This window comes from Ambystoma mexicanum, chromosome 6q (genome assembly GCF_040938575.1).
Source record: "Ambystoma mexicanum isolate Mex_15411 chromosome 6q, UKY_AmexF1_1, whole genome shotgun sequence".
Classification (NCBI taxonomy): domain Eukaryota; kingdom Metazoa; phylum Chordata; class Amphibia; order Caudata; family Ambystomatidae; genus Ambystoma; species Ambystoma mexicanum.
Window position 1 is genome coordinate 1,532,833,957 of NC_090937.1, and position 25,192 is coordinate 1,532,859,148.

Below are 25,192 nucleotides of genomic sequence, written 5' to 3' on the forward strand. Positions count from 1 at the left end.
ATAATATGAGATATGTTTAAATATAGTACATGGACTCCAGAAATTGTAGGCCATTCTGCAAAGACTGATCAGTGACAAAAAGATTTGCATCAACAGTTTGCAATTGCAACGGTACCCAATCTGGCCCTTGATAATATATATATATATATATATATATATATATATATATATATACGAAAAGTGGTTACTGAAAATACAGGTATTTTTTTTTTCCTCGAGGCTCAGCTGCTCATACCATTAAACAGGTATTTTTGTAAACCTGCGTAGACTTTATGCTAGCAATAACGGACAGGTTTTTCTATTAGTCACCAGGAGATCTGGTGGCTTTCCTTGGAATACCCATGCATCAGTACGCCAATGACACCACGCTGTACCTACACCTGTCATTTTATGAAGGACGGCTTTCAGGAAATCAACAGTTGGACGACTTCAAATTATAAACACTGGGACAACTGAACACCTTGTCTTTGCACAACTCTAATCCCTAAGTGTCTGTTCTTCATTGTTTGCTGAGGCTTCTCTTCCTGATGCTGCCCCTTTGTTTTTGTTGACCTTTCATGTGATAAAAACATTAGGGAGTCAATGCTGGATCGACCCCATTCTTCTCTCCTTCACATGAATGCTTTTGTGAAGTTGGCCAACTATTATATCTTTTTTTTTTACTGAGGCCTTTTGCTTCTTTCACACATTTTCAAAGGTTGAGGATGAAAAATAAATCGTGCAAAACTCGCAGGTGAGCCTGCAGGTAACCTGAAAAATATCCAAAAAGCATTTGATCTCCCTGAAACATGGATGAAGACAAGCTTGCTCAGCCCCAGTAAATCAAAGAAAAAAAGGCCTCATTCCGAGTTAACCGCCAAGCAGAATTACTGTTATCGCTGGGATAGCACCTCAGTACTGGATGTGGAGGTAAATCATCTACATTCCAAAGTGGTATCATTCTCCATTTTGGATTTTGGATTCCTATAGGACTCTAGGGTTTGGATGAATTTTCCTCCATTTTACCTCCAAAGTCAGAAGGGTTCCGTCTCCTTAACCCAAGCTATTTGTTAGGGCCAATTAACAGATTATGCATTATGCATTATGCCCCTGCATTGACGACTGGTGCATTAGGGGGGGCTGAGCCCCAACGCCCGTTTTGTGATGTCTGCCACTGATGCAAGGAAAGGATTAAGGTTAGTGGAATGGGGAGACGGTTGTGCTCTCTTTACCAAAACATCTACATTATGTTCCTTTGGTAATAGCCTAAAGTTAGTTACAATAAATCACTTTGTACTGTGAAAATAAAATTTGAATGTAGCACTTCTTACCAAAATCCTCCTACTTCTAAGTGCCTCAATTAAACTCAATAGTATTCAAGTTATCGACCACTAAAGGATGAAGGACTGAGGCAGCCATGCCTGTATTTGGACTGTAACTGCAAGTTCCAAACAGATCCGAACGGACTGCTTAACTTGCTGAGCTATCTTACCAGCTGCACTTAAATCTACACACAGGGGGCCTCATTACGACCCTGGCGGAGGACGGTCCATGCCGGTGTCCGCCATGGCGGAATGGGGAATTACCACCCCATTCCAAGGTTGGCAGGGCGGTAATTCCCCATGCCGCCATGGCCCTTCCCCATTCCCATTTTTGCCCCATAGGGCTCAATGGGAATGGGGAAGGCGCTAATTACGGTGCCGCAAATTGCGGCACCGTACTTAGCACCAAGGTCCCTTTGCGGGTCCCTACTTTAACGGCTGGTAAAACCAGCCGTTAAGGTCGGGTCCCGCAAAGGCACCTCATAATTAAGCGCTAATAGGTTAACGGCGCCGCAGCCTTTTACGGCGCCGTTAACCCATTAGCGCCTGGCTCGTAATGAGGCCCAGAGTCTTAGCTTGTGGCAAGTCTTACCCAATTTACAAAATGAATATCTAATTCTCAAACGTTACTCACGGTGCAAAATGTGCACTCTCCACTAGCCATTGGCTAGTGATATTTCACTCTTGGCGAGTGAGAAATGGTGTACTGTGTGTATGCATTGAATTGGGCTGGAGAGTGACTCTTATGGTTGGCTAGTAGCTTGCAACTTCAATTTCTCCCTCTGCATTATTCATCTTACTGTTGTGGAACACTGAATAAAGGACCATATTAACTACAAGAAAAGTAGCTAGTGGAAGTGTGTGTGTCGTTCTGAAAAAATATAAGTCCCAAGTTTGTCCACTTTATTTCCCTTTCCATACACATCTAAGATTGTTCCACAGCAACACACATCACTGCTCCTTATCAGTCTTTGCTCACATTGTACTCTGTATGTACTGTAACGAATCAAAAGGTATTCATCCCTTCTCCCCAAAGGGGGAGCCTCCCCTTTTGAGGCTAGGGAGGGGAGCCTGCTCCGCAAGAACCTCAACTTCCTGCGCTGCCCCATTTGAGCTGATCACTGCTGCCGAACTCCATCGAATTAGTGGAACCGATTTAATGACTGAGCATTCGACTCAATGAATACCTGCCTGCACTCTAGCCTTTTGAGCTGATCACTACTGCAGGCCCCATCGCGTTACTTGCCCTCATTCAACTGTCTCGACGGTATTACCCAAATTGACCTAATTATAGTGCTCCTAATTAACCTTCTGCACAATTGACCTTTATATTATTTTAGTTATTTTATATATGTATTGGGTTGGTTTTGGATTACAAATAATATAAGGGGATTGGGCGGGGGTTGCAGGGTTTTTTGGATTGGGTGGAGGTTGCGGGGGGTTTCCCCCTGCATATATGTCCTAATTGACCTTCAAAATTAGGTCAATTATCCCAAGGTCAATTCTCCCGAGGTCAATTGTGAAAAGGTCAATTAGTATATAACTGTCTCGACCATTCGCAATTTCAACTCGACCATCGCATGCCTGCGCTCCAGCCGTTTGAGCGGATCATCGCTGCAGTACTGCGAAAAACCAACTTAACCGTCTCAATGCATAATCTATAAATTGAGAGCACTCAACTATCGTCTCGATGTCAACCAGCCCCATTAGAAAGTGTGGACGAGCTCAGCGCGATACATCAAACCACCCAAGAAGAAGATAAGGTATTCACAGTGATTCTGTCACCATAGGCTAGTATAAAGGGCCATAGTGACAATTTAATATGCACCTCCTTACTTTTTAAAGATGATCAATGAACTTGAATATTGCAGCAGAATCTACTGCCTGTCTACACCTTTCTTCAAACCCTGAGTGTGTCCCTTTCATCTAAAGGTCTGACTATTCTGTGTCTTTCTTTACAGGGGGGAGAGTATTAGTGTTTAATTGGTGTGTTTGTATTTTTATGTTATTTAATTACTCCCATTTTAATAAAACCTTGATTGGACATTTCCCTTATTTTGGTATCACAGCAGTACTGTTATTTGAATGCGTCTTTGCTAGCTCACATCCTTCCTGAAGACTATAGCCTGCCCTGGGCCCATGTTAACACACAAGGTAATGCAGTGTACTCGTCAGGCTGTTCCCATTTTACCTTTATTAATGGGATCACTCCTGATTTAGTTGTAGTGTAGGGCTGACTGGAAGTTTAAAAACCACTACCCATTTCAGTACTTCTGGAAGCATTAGTCATTTGTTTTCACTAACCTACATTTATTTTTCTAGGTTTTAAAGTATTTTTTACTATATATCTTAAGTAATGCTTCTTGTCTTTTACATTACTTCCAGTTTACCTTTCTCGCATCATTCAAGCCTTTGTAGAACTTAACAGCTCAACTGTGTCACTAAATGATACATTTCTTTAGTTGGGTTTCCTTTCATAGAATTGGATTAAATGGACTACAAATTTGTAAATTGCGTTTAACAAAACAGTTCGTTCAATTTATTAAGGTTTTTATTTGAAGAAGGTTTAAAACATGACAGAGTAATGTGCCGTTTGGCATATCATTTAGTATAGGTGTTTTAGGATTTATTTAAGTTGGAGGCAGCCGAGTAAACCATTCTAAAATATGTTTTTTCAATGTTTGGCATACTTGAATTTTTTTAAAGTGATCATTATTTAAATAGCAAGCACTAAACTTACTGTAACAGAACCTCTTTATAAGTCAGGCACCCGTTTTTTCAATATGCTAAATCTGTTACAACACAACTGTAATAGGCGTGTAAAATGCTGTAATACATATATTCATGATTTTTTGTATTGGAATTAGAAAAGAAATGGGGATTTGTTAAGAATTTGGACTTGCTACATGCTACTAGCGTTATTGAAATTGTTAGGGTTTTGTAGACGTGTTAACTGCGCTTAAGATCTTTTAAACAAGCCTGTGTTTGTTAAACATTTTTTTGGCCGGGCTATATTCAAGGAAGCATCTTAACTCCTAAGCAGTTTTAAAGTTATTTTCAAAAATAGGTTTAGAACTTGAGCAGCTTCTCTGAAATCCGTAAATAAACGTTGGACTCTGTCTCTCTCGCACCTCAAGATAAAAGCCATACCTCTTTCCTTGCTTCCCCTTCTTGTTTTGCAAACCCCAACATTCACTGAATGACTAAGTGTTGGTTAAATAACCTTTAGCAGCTCTGCATTTCAATCTTCCAATCTGTGTAGGCGGACAGGCACAAGGTGTACTCCAACCGCACGCTTATTTTGTGGTCCTTAAATATTCTTCACAAGTGTAATGTCAAATGTGCAAAACAAAGACACTTTTAATTAAATACAGATGTGGAGGAAAGATATATACATTTTAAATGTTGTTCAATTCTATGAGGGCTGTCTATTGTTCTGTCCATTTAGAAGATTGGACTTTATGCAATATTACCAACCATGGAAAATCCAACAGGAGCCACACATCAAAACCTACCTGCCTCTCCTCTTCTTGGCGCATTAGTTCTTCTTCTTTCCGCCTTTCCTCTTCTCTCTTGGACTCCATTTTTTTCCGTTCTTCACGCTCTGCTTCTTCAGCCTAGTACCAAAAAGAACAAACAAAAACACTTGACACATTTTAAAAACCACATGCTTTCCAAGCAGCAACATGTGTAAGGCATTCCAATATTGTATGGATATAAATAATGACCTCAAAACAGCAAAAAACAAAGCAACAATTGACAATGGATCCAGATCCACTGGTTTGTCAGTTCTATTGGGCTTCATCAAATTTGCTATGGACTAGATAAATGAACTGTGTCAGAAAATGGTACCTCCCAAGCCCCTTGAAAGTGGGCAAAGCTATCACCCTCCTCACTTGGTGTTCCTTGTATGTAGTCTTACATAATATGGAGGTTCTGGATATTTCAGCAATTATGCAACTTTTTAAAAAGGAAGCATTGATAATTCCCTAAAAGATCATTTTGAAACGTCAGAGCCTTTTGAAGACATCCCTTTGTGTATAATGCAAAGTATGCATGCGCTGTCACCAGTGTTCTACCGAGAACACTTTTGCAGGTTACAACTGTGAGGAACCAAAAGGGTGTCTCACCTGCTAGTCCCCGGGGATCTCTCTCTCAGGTGGCCAGGGCACGGCCATTGCCTTTGCATCCACACCCTTGGGGTGAACCAGTGCGAGAGGATCACCTATCTTCCGGAGTGGGGTTGAGACAACCGATGGTGAGACGCGGTATTCCCCCTTTTCCCGTACCTATGACCCATCCTCTTTTATAGGATTCTTCAACGTCCCAACTCCCCCCCCTACCTTCTACATGAACACTGTGCCGAGGAAGAGGGCTACTGAGAGTAAAGAGGCTAACCCTAACATATCTCATTGGACATTTACCGCTAAATCGGGTCAGGTAAAGTCAGGCACTTGACTTTAATCACATACATCTAATACCCATACGCTCTCCCAACACAGATAAAAGGCAGAACAGAGACACACTCTGAGCAAGGTGGAGCACGAGAAGGATCAGAACTTCCGGGGCGAAGGCAAACCTACTAGAGTAGGACGACCGATCGAGGGACTAGAGCGAGAGCAAACAGCATGGAAACCCTGAAGATCCCTGTAGAAGGTTGTTGCTTCCAGGAAACCGTGACAGAGATGCAGCGAAAGCCAAATCGCAGACAAGAAGAAACCTGCATTGTGTTTCAAGGACGCCAGCGACCCTCACGGGTGAACGAGAGAGTTGGGGAGGCAAGGCCAAGCCTGTGGCATTAAACCTGACTTGTGAATCAAAGGTATTACCCAAATTGTTTGTTTACAATTGTTCGAATGAACAATTAACCAAATTTAAAGGGTCACAATATATATATATATATGTGTATATATATATATATATATATATATATGGGTTTTGGGGGGTTTGGCATTGAGTGGGGGGTTTCCCCCCCACATATATGTTACAATTGACCTTCACAATTCGGTCAATTGTGAAAAGTTCAATTGTAATTTGAACAGTTGTAAAACGAACAATTCATATACAACCGAATCAAAGCCTCAGAGACAAGAAGGGAACGTGCACACCAGGCAAGTTAGTGAAAGACATGAAAGGCCGGTTTGTGTCAAGGAAAGATTGAAGTCGCAACAGTATATCTCACAAGTGAAGGTTGCGGACATGCTGATGAGACGCGTAAGAAAGGTAACCAGTGATTAGTTCTTAAGTGGCTGATAACTATGAAGCCAGTGATACAGAGTAGCGGAGTGGTCCGGCGATATGAAGTAGCCAACTCGAAAGTCTCAGCGAAATGGGAAATGTTTGGTTATGAAGCAGCAAAGTGAACGAACTCTGAAATGCATAATTGTTAAGATTAACCCGGGCAAAAGGGGTAGTGAATGCTTGAAGAGAAAGTTCTCTTTGAACTTTTGTGTTTATGGTACTGAACCATCAAGACAATACACAAGAAGGTAGAGGGTGGTTATACAGGGTCTAAAGCAGACCCTGATGTAAGGGGATTGACCCTTGAAAATAGACAGTATAGCTTATGACTCCAGACTACCGTTTTCTTTTGAAGACAGGAGAAGCTAACTCATGTCCTCAAAATGCAGCCAACACTCGATAATGAATTAGGCATAACTACTATGTGTAGAAAAAATATACATATTTTAATTTGCATTATACACCAATATATACAATAAATATCATATAACAACGATTTAAAGTTCAAAACTTGTTCATAAAGGTATGAGCAAGGGACTGGTGTGGTGTTAAACAGTAATTCACTGTGGTGGTGTGTGTGAAACAACTTCAAAATCAAAGCCTAAAAGATGGCGTATATGTTAACGTTGTTTGTGTCATGCAGAATCACTTGGACATACCTTAGTTCATCACTCTTCCACTTCACTCTCATTCTTTCCATTCAAATTCACATGTATTCATATTCATTCAGACATATAAAAATTCAAACATGGTTAAAAAGCCCAACATGTTTCTTTCCTAATCTTTTCAGGGGTTTAATCCTTGGAAATTCATCAGGGGAAACGTACAATTGAAGCTGTTACAAACAGCCAATATCTTGGTGCTATTCTACTAGCTTAGTATAGTAAATTTGTACAGGTGATTTGTTGAAATTGCGATAGTTCAGATCTTCTATTCCTGGAAGATGTGAAGAAAGGACTACAGGAGGTATCTTCCCCTTGCCAGTGGTCCCGAATGTCAGAGATAAAGAGTTTGTGCCTGACCAGTAGCTCTTATCGGTGAAAAGTCATTGACTCGGGAGATGCACGGGTTGTACTAACTTGCGTTATTGCGGTATCAGATCTCACTATTAATGGGATTTCATAGGAGATCTTTCTGCTTATTGTCCGTCAGGTATCTTGGCGACGTCTGATCGCCTGTGGTTCTTCCAGACTGACCGAAAGTTGTGCTGTGTATGCTTATCTATCAGGTCTCAACGGCGAGAAAGATATGGCAGGTTCACAGTTTAGGGGATTACTACTGTTTCCCTTTAGGTCAGACGTGCGTGCCTTGCAGCAACTCGCCTTCTCATAGGAGGTGATAGCTGATAATGTTGACTGATGGTTCTAGGCATCGGTCGTCAACACAAAGAAGGTGCACTTTCCCGAGGAGTCAAATCCGTATGCTCGATGTGCACGGTCGTCCATCTGGAACGTCAAACTCTCGGGCTCGTAATCGTGAACCATCAAGACCAAGAGATACTGGGGCAAACATAAGAGTGTGAGCTGAAGAGAAAGTTGAAGTGGTCCTGCGGAGGTCTATAGTAAAACATCAGACATCAGTGAAAGGTCTGAGCCCGACTGAGGGAGACCGAAGTGTGATAAGTTAGGGGAAGGAAACCCCTAACAAATGTGAATTAAGCTTGAGGAAGGGAACCCCTGCAAGTGCTGTGATTGCAAGGTCTGAGCCTGATGGAAGGAGATCTGTGTTGAATCAAGTACTTGTTGATTGAGAGGTCCGAGCTCAGCTGAGGGAGACCTATGTGAACTGTTAAAGCTTTGAGAGATCCGAGCCCGAGGAAGGGAGACCTACCTGAACATTTTGTTGAACTTTGAAAGAACTTCTGTAACATTAAAAATTACTTTAAAGTGGAAGGCCAAGCGGGCATAGATCCACGTTTTGAACTGCCTTTGTTTTGAGAACCTGAGCCAGGGCGTGTCATCCTGTCTACGGGGGCTGCCTTACTCTGTGCTGTCCAACGTGGGGAAGAGAGCCGATTCAGCCACTTTGATCCTTTAGGTTATATTAGAACAGTTATTTTCCTTTGCATATATCGTCCCCCTGTACACACTTTTTGTAATAGTATAAGGGCAGATAATAGGTTTTGTTAGTGTAGGCCATTTTGATTTGACAGACACTACGAGCACTGCGTTATTTATTATTTGATGGTCGAGCATGCTCCCATCTTTAGAGATAGGGCCAGACAGTGGTTTATTTTATGCTTTTGCTCAATAAACACCCATGAACATTGCATCTCTTGTGTCTGTCTTAACTTGTGATACCATGCCTGCATTACACAACCTCCTACGCATTAAAGCTAAGCGCAATCAATGAAGTTCAGTTTTGTCAAATCTGGTGCATTTGCCGTTGTAAGGGAGGTTTCCCTTTAGACACACTAGGGCCCATATATGTCAACCTACTTGATTATCCTGACTCTTGTGACAATGTAATATGGGGCCAGCAGTGAAAGATGGTGGCAAAGACTCTTGAGGGCCACCCTCTCTGCGATGCTCACCCTGCCAGCATATATAAATATTTAAGAGTGTGATTCCAGAGACACGACACATAATCACAGACATATCAGGCACACATGATCCAGAGGAATGAATCTCATCACATCATTCATCCAGTCCCATCGACAGAGAGGCCCAGGATACCGCATTTAAAATATTCTAGCCCTTATTCCCTCATTAGCCCAGATAAATAAAGGGGCAGGCACAGGGAGAGGGGGGGACTAGGGAATTTGGAAAAAGATCAGAAATGCAGAGTCAAGAGGAGAAAGGAAGGTGGAAAAAAGGTGGAAAAGATTTAAAGAAAGGAGAAGTGCAGACATGTGAAGGGGCGGATGGCACTGAGTAAAGGAGAGAAAGAGAAGGAGGAGGTAAAAATCATAGTAGTCTTAAGGGGGTGGAGAGAAGAACCAAGAACTTTGTAAGAGAACTGTTTTCTTTGATCAGGACTCCCTGTTTTGGACACAACCTATTTCTCTTTTGGAATAGTACCTCTTCTCTGTAGGACTATTTTCCTTGTCTGTGGGTGAAGTTGTGAACACCCAAAGAGACATTGATTCTGCTGAACTTTAGCCTACTTTACATATTCTCATGCCCACTAATTATAGTTATTTCAAATACCCACACCTACCTGCCTCGCACTATTCCCTGTAATTTCACTAAAAGACATGGGGCCTCATTATAAGAATTGCAGAATGGGTTAATGGGTGCCGCTAATGGAGGCGGACCCGTTAACACCATTCCGCATTATTACGAGGTCCCCTCGCGGGACCAGATGTGGATGTCTGGTCTTACCAGACGTCCATAGCGGGTCCCGCGAGGGGCCCAGGGAGCTAACAACGGGCCGGTCATAATTGGCCCATTGTTAGCTCACACACCCATTCCCATTGAGCCCTATGGGGGCTCAAATGGGAATGGGGAAGGTCCGGGCCCATGTTCCCAATAGGAGGAATTACCGGGCCTTCCGAATTCGGAATGGCCCGGTAATTTCCCATTCAGGGAACCCGGTCCCAGATCCGATTTTGGAGGCAGCCATGGTGCTACCTCCAAAGTCGTAATGAGGCACATGGTTTATCCTCATCAACTTGTCCCATGGGGAGTCCCAACTCAGTGCACTCAGTGATAATTACTCCTGCAGGATTTAACTGAATTGCAGCTACTGGACATTCAGGCCTTAACCTCCTTTGAATTGCTGATCTGTGGCGTGATAAGAATGGTAGTTGATGAATCTGGCCCTGTTTCATTAACCAGAGTCTCTCTTGTCTGACTGATATAGGGCCTTGATTACTTCTTTTTCCGTTCTTCATACAATAGATAAAATTAGGGGGCCTGAGAATATGAGGGAGAAAGTGGGGCGAGAATATCCTATAGCATACGCTCAGATTTCTTTCTTTTTTTTCCTCTCTTATTACAATCTGTTAAAGCATTCATTCCAACTGCTCACCTAATATTTACTAACTGATCTTTGCTTCCCATTTCTTTTTTAATAGTACTTCGCATTTTTGGATTTTATTACTATTTTCAGATTCATTTTTGGTGCACATGGTGGTGCTTTAGTGCCAATCTTTGGCCAAACCAAAGTAACAGAGCGGAGAGCGGGAGGAATGTTGAGAAGCAGTATTTGGTTGGCATTGCAGCCGGTAGTGCTAGTCGCACGCTTAGACTACCGCACTGATTGTTATGTGTCAAGATGTGTTCTATAGCAACAAATGAGTGGTGTTCATCCTGAGCTAGAACGCAAGGAGGTTCTGTTCCCCTATAAGCGGTATGTAGAGCATGCCTGTTAAGAGGGATTTACAGAATCAGCCCTGCGGTAGGTTCTGAGAGGTCACCCTAATTGATTAACAGGCTAATTGAACCTTTGGGCTAGTCAAACTATCTAGATAATGTAGACTGAGCAGTAAGGCAGACTTCAGGAGCTCCGTCTATCACAGATGACACAACATAGTGCACTCAAATAAGATCAAAAACACAGGAGTACATACGCTGTGTGAAACTATAAGCAGTTAAAGTAGAAGTCATGCAATTACTACTAAGACAAAACGGACAAATATATATACACAGTTGATACCCTCTAACTGAGGTCACCCACACTGTATACAGTAAAACAGTACAAATCAACGAAGCAGGAAATCTGTAAGCAGTAAAGTGAGAAAACCAATAACCATATTATCTTCCTTATAATTATGATGCCCATGTGGCCTAAGCAGTTCTTCCCTACCAGGTAAGTAGGCCTGGTATCTCAACCAAGTGAAAGTTCCAAGTACATACCTGTGGCAGGAAGTCTTAAACGACTCCTTAGAACAAGCTTTGCCAAAGCAAACAGTCTGGACAAAGTCCAGAATAACCACTTTGGAAGTTTAAAAGGTAAGCAGAATGTTTTCTGGGGTATTCTCCTGGGAACTCATCACTCATCACAGCTAAAGTGGCCTGGTTGCACTACGTCTGAGATTCGCCACTAACACTAAAGTTGACTCTAACCCTAACACCTAACGGCACACTATCCCATGTAGCCTATACTCCTTTTAGGGGTCATTGTTAGTGATACTGCCAACTAAAGTTATTGCATTCTACGCGGCTCACTGTTCTACTTCCAGTACTGTATCTTGCCAATAACATGTGTCCGGGTGCTCTTCTCAGCTAATTTTAACACACCATGATTCTTACCAATGATTTCCTGCTTGACTGTGCTTATGAGGCTGGTTGCCAGTACTAGCTAATGTTTAATGCCTTACGCCCAAATTGACTGCCACTGCATTAACTGCTGCATTACGCCCAAATTGATTGCCACTGCATTAATTGCTGCCTTGCGCCCAAATTGTTTGCTGCCTTACGCCCAAATTGATTGCATTGATTGCTACTGCACTGATTGCTGCCTCACGCCCAAATTGATTGCTACTGCATTGATTGCTGCATTATGGCCAAATTGACTGCTGCCTTACACCCAAATTGATTGTTACTACATTGATTGCTGCCCTACGCCCAAATGTATTGCTGCTGGATGTGCTGCCCCCGCACTACTGACCACAACTAGGTTGCTACCGTCTCCAAACCCGTATAAATCACTGTTGATCCATGCACACCCCTCGTCTTAACATGGCCAACATTGCACCCCCTTCAGCACTCATCCCTCCGACCCCCTTCCTCCCATCCTTCTTCACCAAGCCTAACCCCCATGTGAACCAGGTGAAACTTAACCCCACCTACACAACACGATGAGAAACACCAGCTCTAGAAACCAAACACTAGGTCTCTGCTCCAGACACCCACCGGAAACCCTACCAGCCAACCTTCGCAACCACCTGGCCTCAGACCACCCTAAAAATGACACCAATCCTAGCCGTACATAGTACACGCAAGCGGTCACCTCCAGCCACGACTACGGAGGCACCCACAAGCAAAAAAGGAAAGTCAACCGCCATGTCACCCTCCAACTTGCAATGTGCTCTGATCAATGCCTGCTCCCTTCCCGCCCACGCCACAGAAATCCATGACCTCCTAACCAACCTCGACCTCGACATCTTAGCCAATACGGAAACTTGGCTTCACAGTGCCGCTGGCCCTGCCCTCTCATTAGCTATCCCACCAGGTTACACCATCATCAGACAGGACAGACCATTAACTACAAGCGGTGGATTAGCCCTCATAGTAAAAGAACACTTAGAAATAAGACAATCTTCATCGGAACTCAGAGACTATTGACTCCATCACCGCTAAGATCTCACTATCAGCTAACTCCACCATAACCATCAACCTAATATACCGCCCTGCGGGCCCCATATCTGATTTCCATGAAAACCTTACCCACCTCCTAGCGGAAAACCTAAAAACTACCACCAAAAATATCCTCCTATGCGATTTCAACCTGGGATTCAACGACAGGAAGGACAGACCGTCCACAGCCCTATCTCTAGCACTACAAGAACTAGGCTTTGAACAAAAAATCCTCGCTCCTACGCACTGCAAAGAATGCACACTGGATTGGGTAGCGGACCATAACTGCAGCATCGATATCAGCTCCATCACACCCACCCCTTGGTCGGACCACCTGCTTATTCACTTCTTCATCCCCACCCTCGCAAGCAGAGAAAAAAACTCGGCCCCACACTACCAGCCAGGGCAAGAAGCGCCAGGAACCTTACCAAAGAAAGGATCCTACCCTATCTAGACACTCTTACTAACAACCTCTCAACCACGCTAGACCCAGCAGCACTAGCGGACATCTACAAATCCACTATCAGTACAGCTATAGACATCATCTCCCCGCTCCAAAAGAAAAAAATCCAAAAATATCAAACACTACTTGGCTCTCAGCAGAATTAAAAGAACTATGCACAAAAAAACGCAAAGCACTGAACTCTTGGCAAAGTTCTCCTAGCGCATCCTCACTATCTTCCTATAAATCAGTGGCCACCCAATATAATAAAACTCTCATTACAGCTAAGTCCACCTCCTATAACGACAGACTCTCCATGGCCAGCTCAGAATCTAAAGAGCTCTTGGCCACGATCAAGGAACTATCCACACCTACCACTAAGTCTCAAGAGATCGTTAAAGATCAAGCCTGGTGCAACACCATACAGTCCGCCCTCCTTAACAAAATTGAGCTCCTCCAGAATAAAATTCTAGTCCACCACAAAAACCTCACTCAGCACCTCCTATCAACCGCCCACAGGGAAATAATGTCTGAGGTCAAAGAAAAAAAACCATCACACCATTCAAATTCAGAGAAGTCTCCGAACCAGAGATAACAGAAATTGTGAAGTAAATCAAGCCTTCTAACTGCAAAGGCGATGCCTACCCCGCCAAACTAGTCAAAGACTGCGTAGAAACACTGGCACCGTTTCTCAAATCCTTCATCAATGCCTTCAACACTAACTCAGTTTTAGACAGCCTTAAAGAAGCATGGGTGCGCCCACTTCTCAAAAAACCCACCCTAGATCCCGAAAACGGTAACAATTATAGACCCATCACCACTGTCCCCTTCTTGCTTAAGATCTTGGACAAGGTGGCATACACACAAATCCAACAATACCTGGAAGAAAACCAAATCCTAGGGAAAAGACAATAGGGCTTCCGCCAAAGATACAGAACCGAGTCGGCCCAACTCGATCTTAAAATACAACTTAATGATATCATGGACAAATGTAATCCAGCACTCCTGCTTCTGCAACCATGACATCTTAGGCACGCAACTCAAAAATGAAGCTCCCTTCTCTCCGCAAGTCATCTCATGGGTCCCATCCTTCCTCGAAGGTCGACTCATGAAAGTCTTCTCATACTCTGCCTGCGCCACCCCTACCACCATCCACTGTGGTGTCCCACAAGGATCCTGCACTGCCCCACACTCTACAATATCTTCACCCTCCCACTCTTCAATGACTTAGATCGTTGAGACATAGCCTACACCAACTATGGCGACAATACGCAAGTTCTACTCCCCTCACTGGCATCTATGAACAAGAAGCTGCTGCACTAACCAAGATCTATAGAGCCATCCAAACCTGGATGGCAACCAATGGCCTATGCCTAAACGGAGACAAAACAGAGATCCTCATAGTTGCCACTAAAGAAACCTTAAATAAACTCCAACCACAATACAACACCTTTAAAATTGATAACTTCACCACCACAGTCTCATCGGCTGTAAAAACCCTAGGAGTATACCTTGACTCAACACTATCCATGTCACGGCAGGTAAATGCCATAGCGTCTTCCGCTGCACTCACCACCAAGGTAATTAATGTGGTCAAACCTTTACACTCCGCAAAAAACTGCTAGTCAATAGCCAGAGCCACAGTAGGTACCAAGTTGGACTATTGCAATGCCCTCTTGCTAGGCACTTCGACAAAAAACATTAAAACAATGCAAGTCACTCAGAACAACGATTTAAGAGCAGCCCTGAGTATTCCAAAAAGGGAACACATCTCCCATGCCAGAAAAGAGGCCCACTGGCTACCTCTAAAAGAACGTATCCTCTTCACATCCATGGCCATTAACCACCGATGCCTCTCCGCTTATGCCCCACCCTATCTTGCCGAAAGGATCACCCCATCGCGTCCTCCAGACCCACCAGATCACACTTGTCTAACCAGACCTATGTACCAACCTTCAAAAGAAGTAAAGCTGGAGGTTCCAGCTTCCAGCACATAGCTCCAAAAAACTGGAATGCCCTTCCCATGGCATTCAGGAAAGAAAAATCATATCAAGCTTTCCGCAAACTAATAAAAACTACCCTCTTCAACTAACTCTCTCTCACTATTGATTGTATGTGACATCTGTGTATAACAACGTGCATATTTGTTTTTGTGACAACAGTATGTATCAATTACACTTGTAACTATTGTATGTAACCCGTTCAAACCTTCTACCTGTTGAAAATTATGCATCTTGAAATGATATGTACTAAGTGAAAATTCTTGACCAGCGCCACAACGCCCCTGGGCAGATGTGCGGTATACAAATCCAAATAAATAAATAAATGCATTTCTTGATGTTTGTGTAGTGGGTATCTACCGTCCCTTTTGCCAGGGAGCCAATGCCTACTTATTCATCTGGGGCATACCATTTCTGTGGGTATTTCACTTGCTTCTGGTTTTTGTTGCCCACGTGGATTTGAGTTGATCACCTTACGCTCCATTTCATCATTTTTAGCTAGACGTTAATTAAAACCTGACTTACAAGATGGCTGTGAGCTTCTGGGTAACGTTTGTACACTGCGCGCAAAGTGTGAATGTTCTGAATGTGACAGCTGGGACCTGGAGCTTCTGGGTAGTGGGTGTTAGGGAGAATTCTCTTATAAGGCTAATTTCCCAAACCTAGTGAGTCCCCCAGCAGCTTTGCTGTATTTTTCTTTTTTTTTTCTCCTGCTAAGAGTGAGACTCTTTTCCTCCCACTCTTAGGCATGATTTGAGGTATGTCTTTGACTTATTGTGTACTTATGGGCTATGGGGTCTTTTACTCCATAGGGTATCATCTGTTTTAGTGTATGTGTAACACAGCACCCTCCGTGCAGTAACACAGGGGTATCATAGTGACCCCCAAACATAGACTCCATACCCTGGAACTGACTACTGTCTCCGAGGGCATGTAAAGTCACCATTGGCTTTACTAGTCCGAAATTGTGAACAGAACCAGTACAAACCATCATATTGTGGAAGTACTGGAAGGGGTTAATTAGATTGCCCCTGGGTCTGTTTTCCAAGGGGGCACTGCCCAGCCCCCCTTGTTGAGTTTCTGGCTGGTGGCAGTGGTTACCACGTGAAATATTCCACCGGAATATTTCCTATGGGATTTTCCCATTCATTTTAAAAGCACCACTTTTTTGGTGCAATGTTAAAGATACCGCCGGTTTATTTATTTAATATAAAATCACCGGTTGGGTCTTTTCGCCAGAACTCTTCTACAAAATGGCGTACGTGTCCGTCTCTGTAACTCCAACCAGGTCGGGCCCTTTGTTCCACTTTTTGGCGAGCTTCTCCACAGAAGCCCTCCAACTGGTGCCACTCTGTCTGGGTTCCACAGGATGTGTGGGTGGGGGAATTGGCACCCTGGACTGCGTTGCCTTGGCAACACAAGTCGCACTCTGTTCTGATTGTGTATGAGTGACAGCTATTCTGTTGAATGGAGGTTTTTCTGCATAAAAGCAGGGCTTTTGGGACTGGAACTTCAGAAGTCACCACTGGACATAAGAAATCCGAAGAGGGGAGAAGCTGAGCCATCTGCAACAACGACACCACCGGTGGGGCCCTGCTGCAGCAACCTCACCACTTCCCGACGACAAGAGAAGATCTTCTGCTGTAAGAGTCTTCTCCCTTTGAGCTGGTGGGGACAACCAGACGACATTCGCCTTCCAGGACGCCCTTTGGTCGAATCGCCAGTGCCAAGCACCCGGCGGCCGGATAGCCAAGCTTCAGTCCAGCTGGACCGCGGATAAAAGGAACGCACCTTTTAACCGAACAAACTCTGCTGTGGTTTCATCCCTGGGCAGTGCAACGACTCCATTTTTCCTCCCCGACGAGATCTTCCCCTTCCCTGGTCGAAACCATGAACTGCACCCGCTGCCTGGAACAACTGCCACCGCTGGAGCAACCTCACTCTTTAAAGTACTGTGTTCCGCCTGGCCTCCCTTTCTGCGGATTGCTAAAGTTGACCCTTAAATCCTTGGCTTTCCAACTGGGTCGGCCCCCAGACCTTCTAACTTTATCTTTCGCATCAAACCAACCTCCTTTGAACATTTCTGCAAAGACTTGAGTGCTTTTTAAACTGTGTGATCTTGGGCACATTTTGCCTTGCTCCATTTAAAGTAGGCCTGGCCTATGAATAAAACTGTTTTATTTTCATGACCTGCCTTTTTCTCTCCCTTTAACTTAATTATTGGAGTGCCATCTAAGTTACGCGCTCACATCTGTGTTTACAAATCGTGGTGTTTTGACCTAGACTTGTCTAATAATTATTAAGGGAGGTGTGTATACTTTGTCTGATTGTGTTTGAACTTGCTTTGATTTATAGTGCTTAGTGTACTTCCTAAAGTGTGTTTTAAATAAATAATTATATACTTTTGATACCAAGCTCTGGTCAGTTTTTGTTTGCTCTACTGTGTTTTTGGCCCTATTGTGTATCCTCTGTATACTGCCCTACTCATCTTGAGAGAAGTCTGACTGCTCAGCCACAGCTACTAGGTAAATCTGGGTGGTGGGGACTGCTACCAATTGGGTTTACTGCTTACTCCTGTAGTCTTAATCTTCTTGCAGTGTTCCCCAAGGGAACTGCACAGGATTCTGCCCAACAGTGGGTTGTTCCTAGTCAAACAAACCTGATATCTTCATACGTAATAACAAGAACTAAGAAGAAATCATGCACATGTCACTCCAACTCCAAGCGTGGACCTACTGCTTGCCAGATGTGGTTCGGAGCTCTTGCAGTGGGTGTGCAGCACAGAATCAGAGGATTCAATACTTGGCACGTGGCATTGTATAGATGGATTTAGTGGGTGCATGGCTGCAGGCAAATCATCCTGTGCATAGTCAGGCCCCAAGCCGGCACGTATTGCCGAAAACAATGATGTGCATTTTCTGTGACACTGCCCGGCACGCAAATCAGCGGAAACTAAAGTATTGTGACAACTACATAACATTGATCACCTGCATACCTATTATTTATGGTGTTGGGAATAGCACAAGATTAGGTTGACGCTCTAGGTGTTACAGAGTTATTGAACAACCACTCACCATACTGGTTACTGGAATCCCCAAGCTTATCAAATATTCATTGGCTAGCCAGGTTTTCAAAATGTGTGTAGTTGCTTGCTTTGTGGAACTAAAACATTAAAACATGCAAACCGAGACTACTTTTTTCAATAACAGCCACATGGGCATACTGTGGATCCGTTCACACCACCCTTCCCTATTGACAAAATGTTTGTGTGTTGTAAAAACACAACAAAAAAAGTCATGCAGCTTTGTGGAATAATGGAAAGTTATTTCCTCTCCCCAGACAGATAAAATGACAAAAACAATGACAAAGACTGTTCGATCTGAGTTTCCATTAGGCAGGCTAGTTTATATATCCATATTGGTGTAGAAATGTTGTACTGTACTCCACAGTTCCACTTAGCGCAGGGACGGAATGAACACATGACACATAAGACACCGTTTTTACCTCTCGCTGTGCTTTTCTGGCTTGTTTATCCTCTAGTTTCTTCTGCTTTTTGGCTCCGATTTTCCCCGAGGCCTGAGTCTCAGCACTCTCATCTCTTTCCTCTTGGTCTGCAAACATGGAATTACAAAGAGAAACCATTTTCAAATGATTTTGTTTCCATGATTTATCTGAGTTTTATGGTAGATTGCTAATGTGAACATTTATGTTTAGGTGATAATACCCAATTCAGCAAGTAATGTGCCCCAACCCCACGTTAACACGCCATAGCAAACTGAGCATCCTTAAACAGGGACTGCAGAGCCTTCATCTGCTAATTGAATACCATCGCCATTAGCATCCCGGCCCTAGAGCCTTTCTGTATCAGGGTCACGGTACAATGGCAGACGAGGGTGGACAGGAGAGACACAGGTGGAAGGAAAGAGACTAAAGGTATGTGAGGAGGAATTGCCATCCGACAAGGGTGCAAAGCCCTGGCATTTTACATTTTTACTAACAATCAGAATGAGGAGGGTAATTCCTTCTCAAAAAAGGGTAATCTTCCAACCAGATTACCCTTTCCTGTCGACTCCATTCTAAAAGCATAGTACACTCATGCATATTACTACCCTGATTCGCGGCGCCCACTATACTCGCGGTACAGAGCGAGTTTGAAGGTCAGGAGGTGCCCAAATGACAGCTGCAGAGACAGCCAAGTCCCTGCAGCGCAGAAGTGGCATATAAGATATGCCCCACTGTATCCAAAGCCATGATGATAATGAGTCGCCCATGCTGGTGGCAGGGAAAACTCAAGCTATGCCTACGTTTGGGCATAGTGCATGGTGCTACTCATGATCACCACCACCACATTCCAATTGATATTGCACATATGTCAGCTCCTGTGACCAGGCTCCACTATGGAAGTTGATGTATAGTCTGGTCAGCTGTTTGTAGCCCACCAAATGGCAGAAAAAGAACCTGGAAAACTGGCCTCCTCTTTGATTTCTTTGTAAAAGCAGGCAACATCCTCCATCCGAGACAGTCGCACAGCAGGCAGCTGTCGGGGGGGCCGGGCATCTAGAGAGCACACCCTTTGAAAAGGAGTAGCCTCACACCAGGGTGCTGCATCTCTAAAGGTCTTTATTCTCAGTAAGAAGTTAAGGGGGCACATTAGGATAGGCAGAAGGGATCTGGGCAATGGGAGAAGATTTTCACTGTTCCTCCCTCTTTCCTATCCCCTCCACTTCCTCTGGAGCAAAGCACTTTGGGTATGACATCAAAAAAGCAAAGTCCACTTTGTCCCGTTGCCGGGATTGGACCACTAAGCCAGGCTAGCTTTAATCTCCTTGGGACAGAAGGAAGATCTGTCCCCTACAACTCCCAGGACACATCAGGAGCAACCTCTGCTGTGGATCAGGACCTGCCACTCTGTACTGGAATCTCCTGAGCTGGGAGAGCAGCCCCTGAAGGGAATCAATCCTATCCTCGAGTCCCCCTGAAAGGGCCTCACAGCAACTGGAGAACCAGACCAGCCAAAGCTCCCTGTCCACCGATAAGGTTGCCACTGTGTTCACTGCACCTGGAACAAGAGGGAAGCCTGCAGCACTAATTGCTGTGCTCCTCCACCAAACGAACATTTGCTTGCACCGTCGACTAACTCGGCACAGCATTGTGTTAGCATCATGTCCCAGCCAAATATCATCATATGGTCGTCACCCAGGGTGACTGGTAAATAACGGAACCCAAACCGAATAACAGGAGAGTCGCACACAGACTCTAACTGGGGGTAACAACCACGGCTCAGCCCAGCAAGCCCTTGAACTGCTGCATCATAGACCACACATCGACGCACTCAAGATCACCCCCTTCAACCACCATCACCTGCCAACCTGAACCACTGAAACGCCCCTCATCTACCCCTCCCACTGGCGAAAGCTAGACACAGCCTGGGCAACTGCAAAGCATTCCTGGGACCACCCAATGTGCATCCTCGAAGAGTCACTGTTCTACCGCACAGAGCATCCATATTTGTCCCTACCCGACTCCCGCGCTTACTACCGGGTCCTCAACGATCCTATGGGCCTGAACTGAGCCTGATCAGCTCACATCTACATTCCACCCTGGGTCTGATTGCATCAGCCCACCAAGAACACAGTCCAGGTACTGTTGAATCTGAATTAGCCACTTGGTCCGCAGAGACTGGTTAGGTCACAATTGTTCACTGTTATCTACCAAGAATTTGTTTTTATGGCAGTATCTTACCTACCACCCCTGAAACTACGTTCAAATTGCTACTTTCTCCAGTCTGTCACATCTTCTCTGTTTTTCTTTTGGGTATTGATTTTTGTACAGTGTTTCTAATCGTTCTACGAATGCGAGAATGCCATGGAAAAAATTACTGTCTGTATATCCGCACGGAATGTAGAATAGTAGAGCTCTCCAACAAGCCTCTACAATATTTGCACAATAGCTGGATACTTACTGAGAATGTCTTTAACACCAGGATTACTTCTTGTAGTCGTTATGATATGATATGGCATTTATAACGCGCCTATACACAAGTGTTTCAAGACGCGAAGTGGAGGGGTATCCTGTAGAAAGCAGATATGGTCAAAATAAAGAGCCAGATGGCACAAGGTATTGGCCGATCTACATGGTTGTGTCCGGATGACGAAGAATTCAAAACAACCAATAATATATTGGACTATCTGGCTTCTACTCAACCGGTGTACGATGAAAACACAGATCAGGGAATGCCCATAGTTTATGTAGATTGATGTTCCTACCACAATAAAAACAAATGATAAGGAATTGGTACCGGTCGCTGGAAATACTTGGTTGAATGACACCCCTGAATTCTCAGCCAGCTATATATAAAATTGGTCCCCGTAGTAGTCGGGTGGCAAAATTGTTAGCCAAATATGAAGCTGTCACTATTTCTGTAAATCATAAACTCAAGGAACCAGAGGCATTACGAGGGGGGCTTGAGGGGGCTCTCACCATAGTCTTTTGGTTGTAGCCCCGCATAAAAGCTCATGGGTTACAACCAAAATGGCTAGCTAGCCCCCAGTCCTGACAGTCCCAAAATTAGCATAGACCTGGATCTTTTCCAGACCTAGCAAGGACCTAGTAATTATAACAGATTCAGATTATGTTAGAAATAGATTTGTTGAGCACTTAGTACATTGGACAGCCAGTGGTATTTTTTGTGTGAACCACAAACCCCTGAAACACAAACAATAGATGACTTAGTGACGTCAAATAATATGACCCTATTTTGATTCGAAAATAAAGAGCTACTCAAAGGTTGAAGATCCTGATTAGATAGAAAGCGATCGGGCCATTCTCCTATGCAAAACTGGAGCAATGCAAGGACAATGTAGTGAATACTGGCGTAATGTCAAAGAGTGGTTGCTATTACCCAACTAATAATAAAGCTTTCAAAGTGATAAACATGAATAATAAAATGCTTGAAATCTAACATGGTGCTTTGTTCATAATATCATATAGGTACTTATACTTCACAGCAATATCTAGCAATAGCTGATATCTAAGAAGTTATACATCAATATAATAGGACTAATGTGATATCATTATCACACCTTCACTAAATATTGTCAGAAATGATAATTAAGTGTGTGCCCTTAATCAGAGCAAAAACATTTTTTAACGTAGATTGGTTATCAGCAGTATTATTGGCTTTTCAGACATTTTAAACAGTCGATTACAGACCGAGAAAAACACTAGACTGACACTTTTAGAATTCAAGGCAGTCCCTTTTGCATTTATCTTCTGCCAAAATGCGTTTTTTCATAGAAAACAAAAGTCAGCTATAGAAAACAGTGAAGCCAGTTTTGTCGTGAGATGACTACATTTTGTTGTGGGTGGAGATGCAGAATACAGGACATGACATCATCATATCAATAACTTATACCCTTTTCATAAAAAAAAATTGCTAAAATGTGGAAAGAAATGTAGCCGCTGGCAAAAAAGTTCAGAATTAGGATTAGACAAATGACACTGCAGGCCAGACTGAACGGAATGTGGGTTTAGAAAAGGCTGAGTTCACCCAATAAAGCAAGCTCCAAAGGGGGGTAGGTAGAGAGCTTTCGGGATTTCTTGGTGAGCAGCAGATTCCAGGCAGGCCAGAGTTGGCAGGTAGAGATAAAGGGACTGACTGGCCTTGGTAAACAAAAACAAAAAAGTAGCTGTGAATCCATTTATCAGCACAGAGTAAATCTTTCAGTTCCCAAAAACTGGGCCATTATAAAAAGTGGCCATTTCCAATTTGATGCCTCTTTTGTGCCAGCCGAAAATAGAAGGCTATCCCTTCCTGTGCACATTCACAGATAAAAGGGTGTGGTAATGCCGGAGCATAACCATCACAAGGCACAACCAGATGTATGCGAGTGGAGGTGCCCATGAATTCTGAACCTTTCCAATCATATTCATATGTTTTACTTTTGTATTCATACACCCTCCTAATGCAAAAATGTTATTGTAACAATGCTCTTTTGTTTCGCTGATGTTGATGTATATTTTCTTGAAAACACCTAATAAAATGTTTTGTTGAAAAATAAAAGACAAACATTTCAACTTGGGCTGTTATCTATGTTTGATTCATAGGATTACTGTGAAACAGATGCTGACACTCCATATTCCAACTCTTTGAACTTTGATAGAAGTTAACTCAATGCATGCACTTTAAAAGTACTGTAAGACGGGGGCGTGGCAGGGAGCCGACTGCAAGCATGGCTCCGTGAATGCTCCTGACCAGCCCTGTCCTCGGAACAAATCTCTACAGGCTGGAGCCACCGAACAATCCTGCAAACTTCCCCTGGTGGGTATGAACACCTGCCACCTCTAACTCCCTGGGACCGGGGCGCCGAAACCTGGTCTCTGTGCTGATATTCCCAAAGAAAGATCAGTCACCAGCTTGAGGAGGAGAGACCTAGGTGGCGATCGGCCGATTCGGGCGTTCAAGTCCGCGAAGGGGGATGGGCCGAACTCCTACTAAAATAACTACATTAATGGCGGTCTGAAAAATAAAGCGGCTGGACCTACCGCTCTCTCATATCCAAAGCAAGCGCCCTGGAGGGGCTGTAGGACCCACCCGGACTGCCCTGAGGTTCCCGTACCGCCTGCCGCAGCCCGACCTCGAGCTCGTAGTCCCAAGCGAGCCCCATTGAGACGGGAGTGGAGGTCACCTTACCGTTCCGCAGGCGCCTGATATTCCGGACGGAAGGCGCGCAGCCCGAGAGTCGCCTGCCGATACGCCCGTGGACCCCTTCGATCTACGCAGCATCTCCAGCATTCCCTCTGTGGCACTTCGCCTCCGCCAGAGTGTGGCCTTTCCCCCCCACGACTGACTCCGGAGGGGGCTCAAGGGCGCGCCGGTGCAGCCATCGAATGGGAAGTGTTCTCTGCCTGGATGGCGCGCTCGAGGATCCCTCCGCTCCTGTTGCAGAACCAAGGTTATTATACCGGGTGGGAACCCGGCGCGACTGTGAACTGACACCAGAGCAACCCATAGTCTGTCACTCCCTGGGAAGCGGGTGATGAATTTTCCTCACTGGTCCTCCACCAGCTGGTACCGTTGCTGCCTCACCGCACCTACCTCATGGAAGATTTGTGCCATCATTCCTAGCATAACCCACCTGCAGCTCAGTTGCATTGGACACTCACCTGCACCTGTGTTCTCGACCCATCTAGAGAGGGGTGAGTGCAAATCTCTGCAGAGGTCCCTTATCACCCACCAGGGCGCACTTACGCACTCCAATTCGCACCTACAACACCACTGCTTCAAAAGAGCCTAGGTCCAGCCCGATGCTCAACTCATCAGTTACCGATATAACGCCGATCAGCCCCAGCCCACCGGCTGTAGTTATCCGACGGCAGAGTTGGTTAGTAACCCCATGGGTGAGGAGATCCTCGTCACAGTTCGGGGGGAATGGTGAGGGGGGGGTTGGAGGGTGGTTAAGGGAGCCAGGACCAGTTTAGAGTACCTGATCTCCCAGTTAATAATTCAGTTCACAACTCAGACATCTCCAGACATGACACATACACATTTACTCGAAGGGGCACCTCAGAAGCCCAGTGCTAGACATATCGCAAAGGCGCTTCCAGCTGAAACTACTCTTGAACTTCATGGGGTCGGATGATAGCGGGGATATCTGCATCGTGACATGGAACATCCAGGGTCTTAATTCCCCCAGGAAGACTAAATCAGCACAGAGCAGACTCATTGTCTTAGGTGGAGATATAGCAATACTCCAAGAAATGCACCTGCTGGCAGCGGACGAAACTGCATTAGATTGAAGCGGTTTAGAAATGCTTACTTCGCCACCTCAGGCGAGAAAAAGGAGGGGGGTGGCTGTCTTACTTAGCAAGAAAATTCCCATTAAACAAGCTATCAGTAAAAAAGGACCCGGCAGGTAGGTACCTGCTACTGAAAGGTAAAATTGTAGAACAACCAATCACAATAGC

The 25,192-nt window shown here is 44.4% G+C and overlaps 1 protein-coding gene across 1 annotated transcript in view; it reads right to left on the reverse strand.

The window, feature by feature from the left end:
* The window catches only part of DDRGK1 (DDRGK domain containing 1), a 180,770-nt gene that overhangs the window by 76,394 nt on the left and 79,184 nt on the right, over nucleotides 1-25,192 (reverse strand). Inside the window, exons 3-4 of the mRNA XM_069632243.1 lie at nucleotides 18,731-18,837; nucleotides 4,817-4,918 (exon numbers count right to left, since the gene is read on the reverse strand). Of these exons, the coding sequence (XP_069488344.1) occupies nucleotides 4,817-4,918; nucleotides 18,731-18,837 (209 nt within the window). The remainder of the gene's footprint in view (nucleotides 1-4,816; nucleotides 4,919-18,730; nucleotides 18,838-25,192) is intronic.